At 51.1% G+C, this 15632-nt stretch overlaps 1 protein-coding gene across 1 annotated transcript in view; it reads right to left on the bottom strand.

Annotated features, from left to right (window-relative positions):
- The window catches only part of PEPD (peptidase D), a 419775-nt gene extending 404667 nt beyond the window's left edge, over positions 1 to 15108 (bottom strand). Inside the window, exon 1 of the mRNA XM_068260589.1 lies at positions 14956 to 15108. Within this exon, the coding sequence (XP_068116690.1) occupies positions 14956 to 14972 (17 nt within the window). The 5' untranslated portion in view covers positions 14973 to 15108. The remainder of the gene's footprint in view (positions 1 to 14955) is intronic.
- Positions 15109 to 15632: the final 524 nt, after the last annotated feature.

Here is a 15632-nt window from a genome sequence, read left to right as displayed (position 1 = left end):
GGGGGGCGATTAGACCTCACCAACAGAGAGCTCTGTTGGTGGGGAGAAAAGGGGGGGGGGGGGAAATCACTTGTGTGCAGAGGTATATGGCCCTGCAGCTTGGCCTTAAAGCTGCAGTGGCCAATTAAGGTAAAATTAGGCTGGTCACTAGGGGGGTTTACCACCATGGTCCTCAAGAGGTTAGCGGACTTACGAGGCCAAAATGGCTAAAAAAAGCCAAGTACCTGCAAGATGTTTAAATGCACGGAGGACGCCGTCCGCGCCCTCCGTGCAGTTCCGCCGGGTCCCCTTCCTGAGATCGCCCCCCGTGCCGATCGCGACCCCACAGGCCAGGTCGGGCTCTCGTGCTGCTCCCAATATGGCCGCTTCCTCTGGCCGCGGCTGCGCAGTCCGACTGGCCACAAGTGCGGCTGCGCAGCTCTAGGGCCAACCCCCCGAACCACGCACTGTAGCGTGGATCGGAGGGGTTGGCCCTAGAGCTGCGCAGCCCCTGCTCATCGACGGGGGCACGCGGCTGTGGATGGCATGTGCCAGTTAACTAGCACCCACTATTACAGGGCAGGCTTTGAGACGTGTACGTGTGCGTGTGCTACACAAGCACACAGCAGTAATGTTAAACACTGAAGCAGAGGGCCTTGCCTATGGAAGCTTACACTGATACATAAGGTACAGCAAAGCTTTCTCATTTCACCATCAGTGAACCACATAGGTTTACCCAGGGTGCTGAGCCTTAAGTGCTCCAAACTCTTCGCCAGTCCCCCTACTGGGCACCAAACTCTTTGCTACTGAGAATTCAGAGGTTCTGCCCCACTGCTGGCTACCAGAATAACTTCATGGGCTGAGATCAGAATTGGTAGTATTTGGGCAATATAGGTAACAGACCAGGATCAGTGCTGCCAGTATTCAGGCAATACGGTCACAGGCAACAGGTGTGTATTTTCCTGTAAAGGGTGTAAGGGGAGAGGGGGACGACTCTTTAGTGATTGCAGTATGAAGACGTCTGATAACTGTCGGCCAATACGTCAATGACCGTTTGGGCCGACAATAGTTTAGTGCATACAGTGGCTGCCAATTGATCACGCTTGGGCATCGTTAAAGATCTGTCCTGTTAAATCCTCCATGACTCCCAATGTGCAAGCACGACCGATCACAAGGCTATTTTCAACTCCCTCCTTCGCAACCGATAGAAGCCGCTGTGTCGTGCACCGAACATGTTGCTAGCCTGAAGGCTACGATGTGTCTAACAGCATCATTCCCCGATCCCTGAATGGCGACAATTATATCTGTGTGTTTGGCTTTAGTGATAATGCAGTCACACAAAGGTGTTCTTCCTTAGAACAGCAAGAAGCTATGACATCACCAGTGACTGCATTTCAGCCATGCTTCTGGGTCCACCAGCGTACATGAAGATATAGCTTGTCAATACTTAATACAGTTCAGAAGATATTGTGGGCGTCATTGAGCAAATTTCAGGAGGTAAACAGTCCATCACTAATCGTAAGCACAACAAACTTTGCCCAATACAGAATACCGATTACAAGACTCTTGCTTATCACCGCAATTTCTTGATGTTCAAGGCTCCTGCATCCCGTATGGGGTAAATATCCCACCCAGGAAGCCTCTGTGCATTGGAAATACACTACACTGTAGCCTGGATATCCAGATAGATGTCCTCTGCCAACCCTACACCAACACATGACCTCCTCTGCCGACCCTACACCAACACATGACCTCCTCTGCCGACCCTACACCAACACATGACCTCCTCTGCCGACCCTGGCCCTACCCCAACACATGACCTCTGCTGACCCTACACCAACACATGACCGCTGATGACCTTACACCAACACATGACCTCTGATAACCCTGACCCTAAACCAACACATGACCTCTGCCAACCCTACACCAAGACAAGACCTCTGTTGACCCTACATCAACACAAGACCTCTGCCGACCCTAAACCAACACATGACCCCTGCTAACACCACATCACCACATGACCTCTGCTAACCCTACACCATCACATGACCCCTGCTAACACCACACCATCACATGACCCCTGCTAACACCACACCATCACATGACCCCTGCTAACACCACACCATCACATGACCCTTGCTAACACCACACCATCACATGACCCCTGCTAACACCACACCATCACATGACCCCTGTTAACTGTACAATACCACATGACCCCTGCTAACTGTACAACACCACATGACCCCTGCTAACTGTATAACACCACATGACCTCTGTTAACCCTACACCATCACATGACCTCTACTGTCCCTACACCAGCACATGACCTCATAGCTTCCCTGTGTCCTGCAGGGTGCTGCCGTGCTCATTCATGCAAGGGAGCTAAGTCGCTTGCACTTTTCAACAAGCCTTTGTAGGGGAGCTTCTGGGGGTCCCATTGCTGGATCCAGGAAGATGGGGGAAGCTACAGGATTATCCAGAGGCTTCCCTCTACTGAGGCACTTTTTCCCTTCAGGTACACTTCAAAGAAGTAGGAGATCAAGGTAGTGGCAGCCAGGCCCCGGGATTGAGCCCTAGGCCCCTGCCTAGTCTGACTAGAAAGAAATCTGTCTCACAGTAAGGTATCCTATGAAGAATAGATGGTGACCCTCAACCCGTCTCACTGATCAGAAAGTACTTGTACCGACCTCTGCAAAGACATTTTCTGAAATACGCTTGCTCTTTGAAATGACTGGTGCCCCCCTGTACAAGTCTCAGCAGACTGACATTAATGTAACAAAACCTATTCTATGAAATAGTAAAAAAGAAAAATTAGAAAAGTTGGAAGAACTACAGACTGTACAACCACAGCTGAAATAACAACATCTCCGTAACCTTTCCCTTTACAATCATTGTTCTTGTTTCTGGTCTTTCTCATTTACTGGCTGAGCTGGTGCAGCAGGCAATACATAGAAATATCTCTCACAAGACTGGTTACTTGTAAAGTGGACCTGTCACTCGCACAGACAGACATTCTGTTAGCTAGTCATGGTCATGTCTAATGCTGGGTACACACAATGCGATTTCCCACTCGATCAGGTTTCGACCAATACAGCCGTTGATTTTGCATGTTAAGTATGCAAAATCGACGGCTGTATCGATCGAACATGTCGGAAATAATCGCTTGATCCCGCTCATCAAGCAGGGAAATCGCATCGTGTGTACCCAGCATAAGAGCATGTGATCAGTTTGGTCAGAGTTACAGACTACCCAGCAAGCTTCTGGTGAACCAGAACTCATTGGAGTATGTAAGGGGCTACAAAGGACCAAAAAGCCCTCGCACTAAAATGCTATGGAAAACTAAAATTTGCTTTCTTAAAACAGGAAGTATTTGCAAATCAGAGTTGTGCAAATCTATCAACTGATCAAATTACACGCTTCTCCGTGACTTCTAGACATGAGTGTCATTACAGCCTTGCATGCAAAGTGTATGCCATTTGGAATTGGGCCAATCAGAATTGACAGAAAGTGCATGTAATTGGGCGTACAAGAGGAATCGGCGCGGGAGACTTGGGTGCATCCTGTGTATCAGTTCCATGCGAGACTGAATGTACTTACAGCACAATCCTCTGCTGAGCCTGTTGACATAATACAGTGTACTCTGATCAGTGTACTCTGATGTATCCTACAGCCGGTATATGTACAGTGTACTCCGATGTATCCTACAGCCGGTATGGCTGATCCTGCTGCTGCACAAGTCCAGGCCGTGTTAAATACTGTTCCCCTTCCAGGCTGCCATGGATGGTGGGGAATGAAATAATTCGGCTTCAGACAAATTATTGTGTTTTAAAAGTAACTTCAGCTCCGTCTTCTGACACCGCTGAAGTTACTCCCTTTGCGCCCAAGTCTCCTGCGCTGGATTCACTGTGTTTGTGTAATTGGCCCATATCAACTGACCAAACTGGTCACATGCTTCTTCATGACTTCTAGACATGACCATCCCTACAAGGCAGAATGATTGGCATATGACTGACCATCTCTATTAGGCAGGTGGTTTTAGAGGTTTTGCTGATCAGAGTACACTGTATTAGGTCAACAGGCTCAGCAGAGGATTGTGCTGTAAGTACATTCAGTCTCGCATGAAACTGATACACAGGGGCATAAACCTCACTTTAATTAAATGACTTAAAAATGACCTTTCCATCAGCAGCTATTTTATCTTCTTTAGAAGCATGGAGAGAATGAGATTTCTCCTTACATCACTCAGGTGTGGAGGAATTTCAGGAAGGTTATACAGCCAAGCAATATTTGTTGTTCATTGTTGACTGCTTAGGAACAACTGCTGTACAGACTGTCTGGCTACAACCAGGCAGCTTGTTCTGTTTTATGAAAAGCCTGGGACAGCAAGCAGCAGACAAGCAAGTGTCTTGCGTAATAGAAGAACAACGCGCCATTCGCCATTTCGCTATCCGTCCTGTCAGTTCGCACTGTGCAGATGAGAGATTTTGATGAAATCGATTGAGAATCTGTGCACAGTAGGTGGAGGGATTTGATCAGGTAGATCCCTCCACAATTAAATAATAATCAGAGAAGGATCTATCTGCTGGCCACATGGACCAGTGTATGCCCCACCTCCTGCTACAGTCATGATTGGCTCAGTCATTGGAGAGGTGTGGCTTCAGTGGACAGAGCAATCACTCTACGCCTGCAGGCCCATGACTCAGGGCTTTTTTACCAGCCACATTTGCGATCACGTTTGCAGATAGCTGTGATTCACCGTGATTCCAGTCTTTGGCAGAGTAGTGATTCACCTGTCCCGGCAGATGGGCTCCTCCTGTCTTCATCCTTTCAGGGGCGTCTATCCTCCCTGAACCGACACATATTATTACGTAATTAGAGGGTCACAGAAGAGAGTGGGACAGGTGAGTCGCTACTCACATTGCAGAGGCCCCAGAGACCACAGATAAGTTGGGTGGAGACCAGGAGGGGCCGGACAGCTGGCTCGGAGCAATAGCCTAGGTTGCCCCTATGTTAGCCCCAGCCCTGAAGCAATGAGTTGTAAGTCGTTGACAAGGGGAAAAAAAAAAAAAAAAAACTAACTGGCTCCACAATCCCGTCGTTTTATATGCATAATATGATGCCCACATCCTCGTACTCCTCACCAAGAGTGAAAACTTGCACAAGCTGGGAGAAATGCTGCGTGTATCTCCGGGGAAAAACAGCGTGCGCAGGCCGGGGAGGAACGTCGTGCACGGGGCCGGGAAGGAACGCCGTGCAGGCCGGGGAGGGGGAAAGCCGTGCGCAGTGCAGGCCGGGGAGGAACGCCATGCACGGGGCCGGGAAGGAACGCCGTGCAGGCCGGGGAGGGGGAAAGCCGTGCGCAGTGCAGGCCGGGGAGGAACGCCGTGCAGGCCGGGGAGGGGGAAAGTCAAAAGCCGTGCGCAACGCAGGCCGGGGAAGCAACGCCGTGCGCAGGCCGGGGAGGGGGAAAGTCGACAGTTGTGCGCAATGCAGGCCGGGGGAGGAACGCCGTGCGCAATGCAGGCCGGGGGAGGAACGCCGTGCGCAATGCAGGCCGGGGGAGGAACGCCGTGCGCAATGCAGGCCGGGGGAGGAACGCCGTGCGCAATGCAGGCCGGGGAGAAATGTTGTGAAGGCTGGAAAGGAACACCATGCAGACCAGGAACAGTAAAATGGACCAATATAAGCATACTTTTAGGGCTGTTCACATTAAGACCTGATGTTCCTAAATAAGCAAAATATTTTATTTATATGAGGCATTAAGTAACAGACAGAGAAGCAGAGTGAGAGGATTCTGTGTCAGCGGAAAAACAATTCACAGATGAGGAAGAGAAAAAAAAAAAAAAAAGAAGAAGAAGAGGAGAGAGAGAATGGCAGAAACACAACAGCGGCTGCAGAAAAACTCCACAATCTTTATCGAAGGGCTGAGATGTCTTAATGCAAATGCAGCACAATCCGAGCAATAAAGCGTGTACATTGGCATTTTCCAACTTTATTGATTCCGACACAGCAATTCAATTAGTTACTTATTGAAAAACATCCTTAACACTTCCCCCCTGCTGCTGAGATACAATACAGTGCATGCCTGCTGAAACTCAACTACCCAGCCGATATTAAAGAGACCCGACCAGAATACAAATATGGAACAGCGCTAATTGATTTTAAAGTGAAACTCCTGCAAAAAGGAGGAAAAAAAAGAAAAAGAAAAGAAAAAAAACCTAGTCAAAATCTCTGTGTGGTCTTTGTATGAAGCCATGTTAGATATCTTGGCTGAATATAGATGTGTATCAAGTAGTGATGAGGCGTTTCACCACAATATTAGTCATATAGACCTCCCTGATAGGAAAAGGAATATTAACTATTGATTGGGATGAAATTCAATCCTGGGTTAAAGTTCCCTTATGAATGAATCAAACAGAGAGGAATGAAGCACTGTACCTTAAAATGCACCTTTATTGGTCAGCTGGGTATAAATACAGTTGGCCAGCAGTGGGTGTAGAGAGATGGTCTGACAGCGTTCCGCTGGGTTACTGTTTCGTCAGAGGTCCAGCATGCTGCTATAGTAATGGTATGTTGGGCCCCTGATGAAGCGGTAACACAGCAAAACATCGCCATCTCACCACACACACCCCCTTCCACGAGACGAACAACAGATAGCGAGCTGAATCAAGCCACCATCAATCTGTGTATGGCGGTCAAGAATCGCTGGCCAAGTGGAAATACAACAAACTTGATAACTTCCACCTTCCCATTCATCCCGCACGGCACATCATTCTTCCCCCATAACAGTCTGAACATGACTCAACCCCAACTGTCACCCGAGGGATCGAGTCCCATCAATCTATATCTATATATCACCTTTTGCCACTGCTCAGTCCTAGCATTAGGTCTTTTTCTATAAAGCCCTTTGCCACTGCTCAGTCCTAGCATTAGGTCTTTTTCTATAAAGCCCTACACGATACGATTCAATTAAATCCGACATGCCCGATCAGGATTCGATGCAATTCGATTTGCCATTGTTTTACAATTGCAAATCGATCTGAATCGAATCCTGATGGGACATGTCGGATTTAATCGAATCGTAAATAGAATCGTAATCAAATCGTACAAAGAATCGTATCGTGTAGAGTGGGCTTAAGGAATTTGATCGCAGCACATGGCCGAAATATGTGAATCGGAGTCTGGTGATCTTGCCTTCTAGTGAGAGAGTGAGAGCGAGAGATTCTCCTTTTAAACAATGCAGATTGACTGGCTGTCCTGCTGATCTCACTGGCTGCAGCAGTGTATGAATCACACCAGAAACAAGCATGCAGCTAATCTTGTCAGAACTGACAATGATGTCAGAAACACCTGATCTACTGCATGCTTGTTCAGGGTCTATGGCTAAAAGTATTAGAGGCAGAGGATCAGCAGGACAGCCAGACAACTAGTGTTGCCTAAAAAGAAATGAATATGGCAGCCTCCACATCCTTCTCACTACAGGTGTGCTTTAAACAATACCAGTTGCCTGGCAGCCCGACTTATCTCTTTGGCTGCAGTAGTGTCGGAATCACACACCTGAAGCAAGCATGCAGCTAATCCAGTCACACTTTAGTCAGAAACATCTGATCTGCATACTTGTTCAGAGTGCATGGCTAAATGTATTACAGACACAGGACCAGGGGGACAGCCAGGCAAGTGGCATGTGTATAAAATTAAATGTCAGCCACCATACCCCCTCCTTTAAAGAGAAACTCCAGTGAAAATGATGTAATAAAAAAAAAAGTGCTTAATTTTTACAATTATGTATGATTTAGTCAGTGTTTGCCCATTTTAAAAGCTTAAATCCCTGATGTACATTCTGACATTTATCACATGGTGACATTTTTACTGCTGGCAGGTGAAGTAGCTGCTGCTTGCTTTTTTGACAGTTGGAAACAGCTGTAAGATTCCATTCTCCCTTGAGTGGAAATCACGCGATTCCCGCTCAAGGGAAATCGCTGGCGTTTTTTTTTAAACGCTAGCACATGTAACACTATGGCAGTGTCCTCACTGCCACGTTTGCTGTTAGCGTTACCTGCAAACGTGTTACATGCAGCGGTTTGCCGGTGATTCCCGATTGCGATTAGCATACATAGCACCGCTAATCGCTATCTCTCCCAAAATGCTGCAGTGTCCAGTGATTCTTCCCCGTTAATCGCAGGAAAAAAAATCACTCCCGTAAAACGGTTTTAGATGTGAGTGGAGCCTTTACAGCCATTTCCCACAATGCAACAAGGTTCACGGACAGGAAACTGCCATGGTGCTCACAGTTTCCTATGGGAGAGGTTTCACCACAATATCAGCCATACAGAGCCCCCTGATGATCCGTTTGAGAAAAGGAATAGATTTCTCACGGAAAAGGGGGTATCAGCTACTGATTGGGATAAAGTTTAATTCTTGGTCACGGTTTCTCTTTAATTACTCAGGACACATATGGTACATTTTGTAGGGGTCATGTGAGTGCTAGACTGCATTAGGCAACACAGACAGCAATTGTACACTAAGGCCAGCACTCTACATGCATATTGTTATAAAGTTTAAATGTAAACAAAAAAAAAAAAAAAACACACAACTTTGTACTGGAGATCTGTTGAGTGCAGGACTTCGCACACTTTGATACAGGAGTTATGTTCACATATTGCACTATTGTTACCATTTAATCAATAGCAGAAGTTATCTTGGGGCGAGTAAATGTTCTATATCTGCTTAATTTTAAAACCACAAAGTCCATATTACAAAGTCCCTGCTTCCCAATCAATGTGTACTTCAGCCCATGAAAGGTTTACAGTGTGTGAATATAATCACCATATAGCGATTACACCACCGTGTTACGGCAATTAATGTTTAACAGAAAAACAGCTCATTATTTTTAGTCCTTGCCAGACTTGTGAAGAAATGAATCTATACAGAGTAAAAGCATATTAATACTGTGGTCAAAAAATACTTCGAAACAAAGGAAAAGTGAGACGAACACATGGGAGCGTGATGGGGGCCACGCATGTGTAACGCAGAGCGCCTGTGCCAACGTACCAGGCCATCCAGCAGGGGACCGCAGTGGCCTAGGGAGATGGCGAGGGGCTGATTGGCCTGAAGGGTGCTGGAGGAAGCCCCAGGTAAGTATAACCCCTGGGACAGTTATCACCTAAATAATTAAAGGATACCCAAAGTGACAAGTGACATAATGAGCTAGACATGGTTATGTACAGTGCCTAGCACACTAATAACTATGCGGTGTTCCTTTTTTCTTTCTCTGCATGAAAGAGTTAAATATCAGGTATGTAAGTGGCTGACTCAGTCCTGACTCAGACAGGAAGTGAAAACAGTGTGACCCTCACTGATAAGAAATTCCCACTATAAAAGACTTTCATAGCAAAAAATGGCTTCTAAGAGCAGGAAAGGGATAAAAAGGATCAAAAGTTCATAGATTTTAGCTCTGGCATACTTCAATGGAATGTGCCATTGAGCACAAACAATAAAGTTAAAACTTAAAAAGTAGTTTTAAACATAAAATGTAACTGTGGAATATCTTAAAAAGTCATTTTTACGAGAAGGAAGATAGATACAATCATTTGTTTCATTAGTTCATTTTCGCTTCGGGTGTCCTTTAAACACAAATAAAAAATGAGGAGTAGTGGGAGGATTGCCAGATCCTCAGACACCATCACAGCTATCCAGGAGCCTCTTATTGTTTATGCCCCCCTCATGTGCGAGTGTGGCCATACTGCGCCTTATGCGTATGGTCTGTGCAAGCCGCATTTAACGCAGGAATCTGTGCAGAGGGAAAAGCCAAGTGCCTCATTCTACTGGGCACGCGCAGTCTGGTCTCATTCATACACAGATGGGAGTGCAGCCACGAGAAACCTATGTAACAATATCAAAATGTTGTCTTAATTAATATGTTTAGAGGGACCCAGCATTGGAACAAAAGAATGGTAGAAGACTCAGGAATAATCTGAATTATCCAGAGGCTTCCCTCTATCTAATTTTTTATGAGTTTAGTTACACTTTTTAAGTCAAAAATTTGCCTGATAAGCACCACCACACACGCGCACACACACACACACACACACACACACACACACACACACACACACACACACACACACACACACACACACACACACACACTTCTGTCCTCCCCCATAAACTCCATAGACCCTGAGTTTTGTCTGCCTCCAGTCTGTCTTGGTGCTATGCCCCTATGCACAATCCTTGCTTTACTGGCACAAGCATACAGTGTGCGTCAGGTTGCATCTATTCTTTTAATACAAAGATGTCAGGACAGAAGAGCAAAGTCGAACGATTTTAGGTAAATATTGAATTGCGATTTCGATTCGATTCACGGTTCTTCAATACACAACGATGGATCAACACACTGATGTTGGCCTGGTGCACACCAGAGGAGTTTTTCTGAGCGTTTTGAGTTTTTAAATCTGCTGCTAATGTTATCCTATGTGTCTGTGCACACTGGAGCAATGAGGTTTTGTAAAAAACCCCATAGCATTACATTGGGAAGAGCTTTCAGAGGTTTCAAAAGCTCTTCCCAATGTAATGCTATGGGGTTTTTTACAAAACCTCATTGCTCCAGTGTGCACAGACACATAGAATAACATTAGCAACAGATTTAAAAACTCAAAACGCTCAGAAAAACTCCTCTGGTGTGCACCAGGCCGTTGAGTATGAGTTCCACCAGTATAGGTAGCCACATATAGGTGCCCCCAGTATAGTTTAGCCAGCTATAGGTGCAACAAGACAGGTTAGGCAGTGTATATTTGCCACAGTATAGGTCAGGCAGTGTGTTGGGGCCACGGGACAGGTCAGGCAGTGTGTAGGGGCCACGGGACAGGTCAGGCAGTGTGTAGGGGCCACGGGACAGGTCAGGCAGTGTGTAGGGGCCACGGGACAGGTCAGGCAGTGTGTAGGGGCCACGGGACAGGTCAGGCAGTGTGTAGGGGCCACGGGACAGGTCAGGCAGTGTGTAGGGGCCACGGGACAGGTCAGGCAGTGTGTAGGGGCCACGGGACAGGTCAGGTAGTGTGTAGGGGCCACGGGACAGGTCAGGCAGTTTGTAGGGGCCACGGGACAGGTCAGGCAGTGTGTAGGGCCCACGGGACAGGTCAGGCAGTGTGTAGGGGCCACGGGACAGGTCAGGCAGTGTGTAGGGGCCACGGGACAGGTTAGGCAGTGTGTTGGGGCCACAGGACAGGTTAGGCAGTGTGTTGGGGCCACAGGACAGGTTAGGCAGTGTGTTGGGGCTGCAGCCTCCAGATCCCCCTCCCCTCTTAATTTACTTGCTCTGCTCCCTTCCCCTGCTCGCGGCCCCCTCCTCCAGTAAGTTCCCATTACAGTCGGGCTCACCGCATTGCACATTGCGCAGTGAGCCAACAAGTGTTGCCTAGTAACGGTGGCCGCCAGGAAGTGACGTCACACTTCCTGGTACAGGCCGAGAACACTCGCCGGCTCTTTCATGCGGCTCACCGCGCGGTACTGCAATGCGGTGAGCCAGACTGTAATAGGAACTTACTGGAGGATGGGGCCGCAAACAGGGGAAGGGAGAGGAGCAGACCAGGCGGCAGCGGCAAACACAGATGAAAACCGCCGCTTTGACGATCCCAAGATCGTCATTGCCCTGATCGCGATTTTCGGTTTTAAACCGAAAATCGTTCAGCCCTACTGAGAGGGATAACTCATTCAACTGTCCCTCAAGAACTGTAGGCTGGCTGTTCTTCATCCACAGATAAGTACAAGGATATATAGTTAAAAAAAAAAAAAAAAAAAAAAAAAAAAGTATTTTTGAAGAGTCAAGGAAGTTTCAAGATGATCTTAAACTTTAATGTATCAATAAGTTCTTTTGTAAAAACAGAGTTCACAAATCTTCAAGCGTATTCATCTTTGCAAACAACATCCCATTATCAAGTACAAAAGACATGTTGAAATATGCAATTGTTTAAAAAGGCAACGTCAACTTGTTTCGGAATAACCTTCTTCATGCCTTCACAAAGAATTGTAATCTGTAATGTACAGGACTAAAATTGGGACGGGTACCATCTGGACAAAATCAAGCCAGGAAACACCACTTAGACTGCCAGTGGACACAGCACACAGGCGAGGTGCACCAGGAGAGAGTGGTCCTGGTGCACCTCGCCTGTATGCTGTGTCCAGTGGCAGTCTAAGCGGTGTTTCCTGGCTTGATTTTGTCCAGATGGTACCCGTCCCAATTTTTGTAGGGCATGCACCTGGCAGCACCGATTTTCATACAATTCGATAATCGAATTGGATAGTTGTTCGGCCACCAAGTCATCTGATGTATGGCCACCTTTATCCAATCACAGCATTGGATAACTGTCCCCAGGTTTCTTGATGGGTCCCCTAAAGTGGAGGACAAGCCAGGAGCGAAGGGAAGCAGGGAGGACAGCAGAGGAAAGCTGGGGGAGGGAGCGCAGCGGAGAGGGGGAGCCGGGAAACAGAGGGTGGCGAAGGGGGGAGCCAGGGAAAAAATAAACAAGAGGGGGGATGGTGGAGGGGCGGAACCAGAAAGACAACGGAGGGGGGGATGGCAGAGGGGAGGAGCCAGCAAGACAACAGGGGGCAGTAGAGGGGAGCCAGGGTGACATGGTGGGGGGCAGCGGAGGGGACCTGGGAGGATGGCAGAGGGAACCCAGGGAGACAGCAGAGGGGAGCAAGGAAGAAGGTGGAGGGGAGCCAGGGAGACAACAGAGGGGGACAGCAGAGAGGAGCCGGGGGGGGGGCAGGAGAGAGGAGCCGGAGCCGGCAGCAGAGAAGAGCCGGAGCCGGCAGCAGAGAAGAGCCGGAGCCGGCAGCAGAGAAGAGCCAGAGCCGGGGGGGGGGGCAGCAGAGAAGAGCCAGAGCCGGGGGGGGGGGGGCAGCAGAGAAGAGCCGGAGCCGGGGGGGGGGGGCAGCAGAGAAGAGCCGGGGGGGGGGGGCAGCAGAGAAGAGCCGGGGGGGGGGGCAGCAGAGAAGAGCCGGGGGGGGGGGGGGCAGCAGAGAAGAGCCGGGGGGGGGGGGCAGCAGAGAAGAGCCGGGGGGAGGCAGCAGAGAAGAGCCGGGGGGAGGCAGCAGAGAAGAGCCGGGGGGAGGCAGCAGAGAAGAGCCGGGGGGAGGCAGCAGAGAAGAGCCAGGGGGGAGGCAGCAGAGAAGAGCCAGGGGGGGGGGGGCAGCAGAGAAGAGCCAGGGGGGGGGGGCAGCAGAGAAGAGCCAGGGGGGGGGGGCAGCAGAGAAGAGCCAGGGGGGGCAGCAGAGAAGAGCCAGGGGGGGCAGCAGAGAAGAGCCAGGGGGGGCAGCAGAGAAGAGCCAGGGGGAGCCAGGGGAGAAGAGCCAGGGGGGGCAGCAGAGAAGAGCCAGGGGAGAAGAGCCAGGGGGGGGGGCAGCAGAGAAGAGCCAGGGGGGGGGGGCAGCAGAGAAGAGCCAGGGGGGGGGGCAGCAGAGAAGAGCCAGGGGGGGGCAGCAGAGAAGAGCCAGGGGGGGGGGCAGCAGAGAAGAGCCAGGGGGGGGGGCAGCAGAGAAGAGCCAGGGGGGGGCAGCAGAGAAGAGCCAGGGGGGGGGGGGCAGTAGAGAAGAGCCAGGGGGGGGCAGTAGAGAAGAGCCAGGGGGGGGCAGCAGAGAAGAGCCAGGGGAGAAGAGCCAGGGGGGGGCAGCAGAGAAGAGCCAGGGGGGGGGCAGCAGAGAAGAGCCAGGGGGGGGGCAGCAGAGAAGAGCCAGGGGGGGGCAGCAGAGAAGAGCCAGGGGGGGGGGGGCAGCAGAGAAGAGCCAGGGGGGGGGGCAGCAGAGAAGAGCCAGGGGGGGCAGCAGAGGGGAGCCAGGAGGGCAACAGAGGGGAGCCAGGAGGGCAACAGAGGGGAGCCAGGAGGGCAACAGAGGGGAGCCAGGAGGGCAACAGAGGGGAGCCAGGAGGGCAACAGAGGGGAGCCAGGAGGGCAACAGAGGGGAGCCAGGAGGGCAACAGAGGGGAGCCAGGAGGGCAACAGAGGGGAGCCAGGAGGGCAGCAGAGGGGAGCCAGGAGGGCAGCAGAGGGGAGCCAGGAGGGCAGCAGAGGGGAGCCAGGAAGACAACAGAGGAGGACAGCAGAGGGGAGCCAGGGGTGCAGCAGAGGGAGCCAGGAGTACGGCGGAGGGAACCCAGGGAGACAACGGAGGAGGACAGCAGAGGGGAGCCAGGGGGCAGCAGAGGGGAATCAGGGAGACAACGGAGGGGGACAGTAGAGGGGAGCCAGGAGGACGGCGGAGGGAACCCAGGGAGACAACGGAGGGGGACAGCAGAGGGGAGCCAGGGGTGCAGCAGAGGGAGCTAGGAGGACAGCGGAGGGGAGCCAGGGAGACAACAGAGGGGTGCAGCACAGGGGAGCCAGGGGGACAGCACAGGGGAGCCAGGGGGACAGCACAGGGGAGCCAGGGGGACAGCACAGGGGAGCCAGGGGGACAGCACAGGGGAGCCAGGGGGACAGCACAGGGGAGCCAGGGGGACAGCACAGGGGAGCCAGGGGGACAGCACAGGGGAGCCAGGGGGACAGCACAGGGGAGCCAGGGGGACAGCACAGGGGAGCCAGGGGGACAGCACAGGGGAGCCAGGAGGACAGCACAGGGGAGCCAGGAGGGGAGCCAGGGGGGCAGCAGAGGGGAGCCAGGGGGGCAGCAGAGGGGAGCCAGGCAAACAACGGAGGAGGACAGCAGAGGTGAGCCAGGGGTGCTGCACAGGGAGCCAGGAGGACGTTGGAGGGATGCCAGGGAGACAACGGAGGGGGGCAGCAGAGGGGAACCAGAGCGACAGCAAGGGGGAAGTTTAAAGGGGGCTGGAAAAAGCTGCAGGTAACTTACACTGAACGTCACCTAAGATTTCCTTTAAACTATTAGTATGAAAGTGAACTATCCTCCCTGCACACTGCTGCTCTCTGCCCGCACTGACTGCTCCGTACATCCCCCGCCGGCCACACTCACCCCTCCGCTGCAGACATGCTTCCACTCCGGACTTTGCCTGTCACATGACCGCTGCCTGGCCTGTCACATGACCATATCAGCCGGCTACAGGAGGGGCGGAGCGGGGAGTGGTCTCATAGCAACACTTCCCTTCAGGGCGGGGTTTCCAGTACCAGGGGAGTCTCTATGGCGGGTAGAGGAGGAGGCGGGGCTGGGGCGGACTCCTAGCAACAGTTCCTACTCAGGGCGGGGGTTCATGTGCGCGTCGCGTCGCCATGGAGAGGAGAGGGGGAAGAGAACCTGTCATAGCCCGGCAGCTCTTTCCTTCCATATAATGGCGGTGTTATGAGACACGTGACGCCGGGGACAAGCTGCTGCTACCATGCATGGAGAGCACCTGCCAGTTGTACAAGAAGGCTGCAGCAGTAATTCCGAGCAGTGATGTAGCCAGTGGCGTAACTAGCAATCACAGGGCCCCCCTGCAAAACTTTTGATGGGGGCCTCTTGGCCCACATGGTGTGCAGAAAACTGACCGATGAGTGTGCTCCTAGCCTCAGCTTATTACACTCACTCTGTCCATCTCTGATAGAGAAGAACTGGCTTTGCAGACTACTCCAGCATCACTACAGTACAGAGCACTTGGGGAGGGGTAGAGAGGTTGGGGGCTGGGCATTGTACAGAAGAGCCTGCTGCACACT

The sequence above is a fragment of the Hyperolius riggenbachi genome, chromosome 11, assembly GCF_040937935.1.
Source record: "Hyperolius riggenbachi isolate aHypRig1 chromosome 11, aHypRig1.pri, whole genome shotgun sequence".
Classification (NCBI taxonomy): domain Eukaryota; kingdom Metazoa; phylum Chordata; class Amphibia; order Anura; family Hyperoliidae; genus Hyperolius; species Hyperolius riggenbachi.
This window is presented reverse-complemented; position numbering and strand designations above follow the sequence as displayed.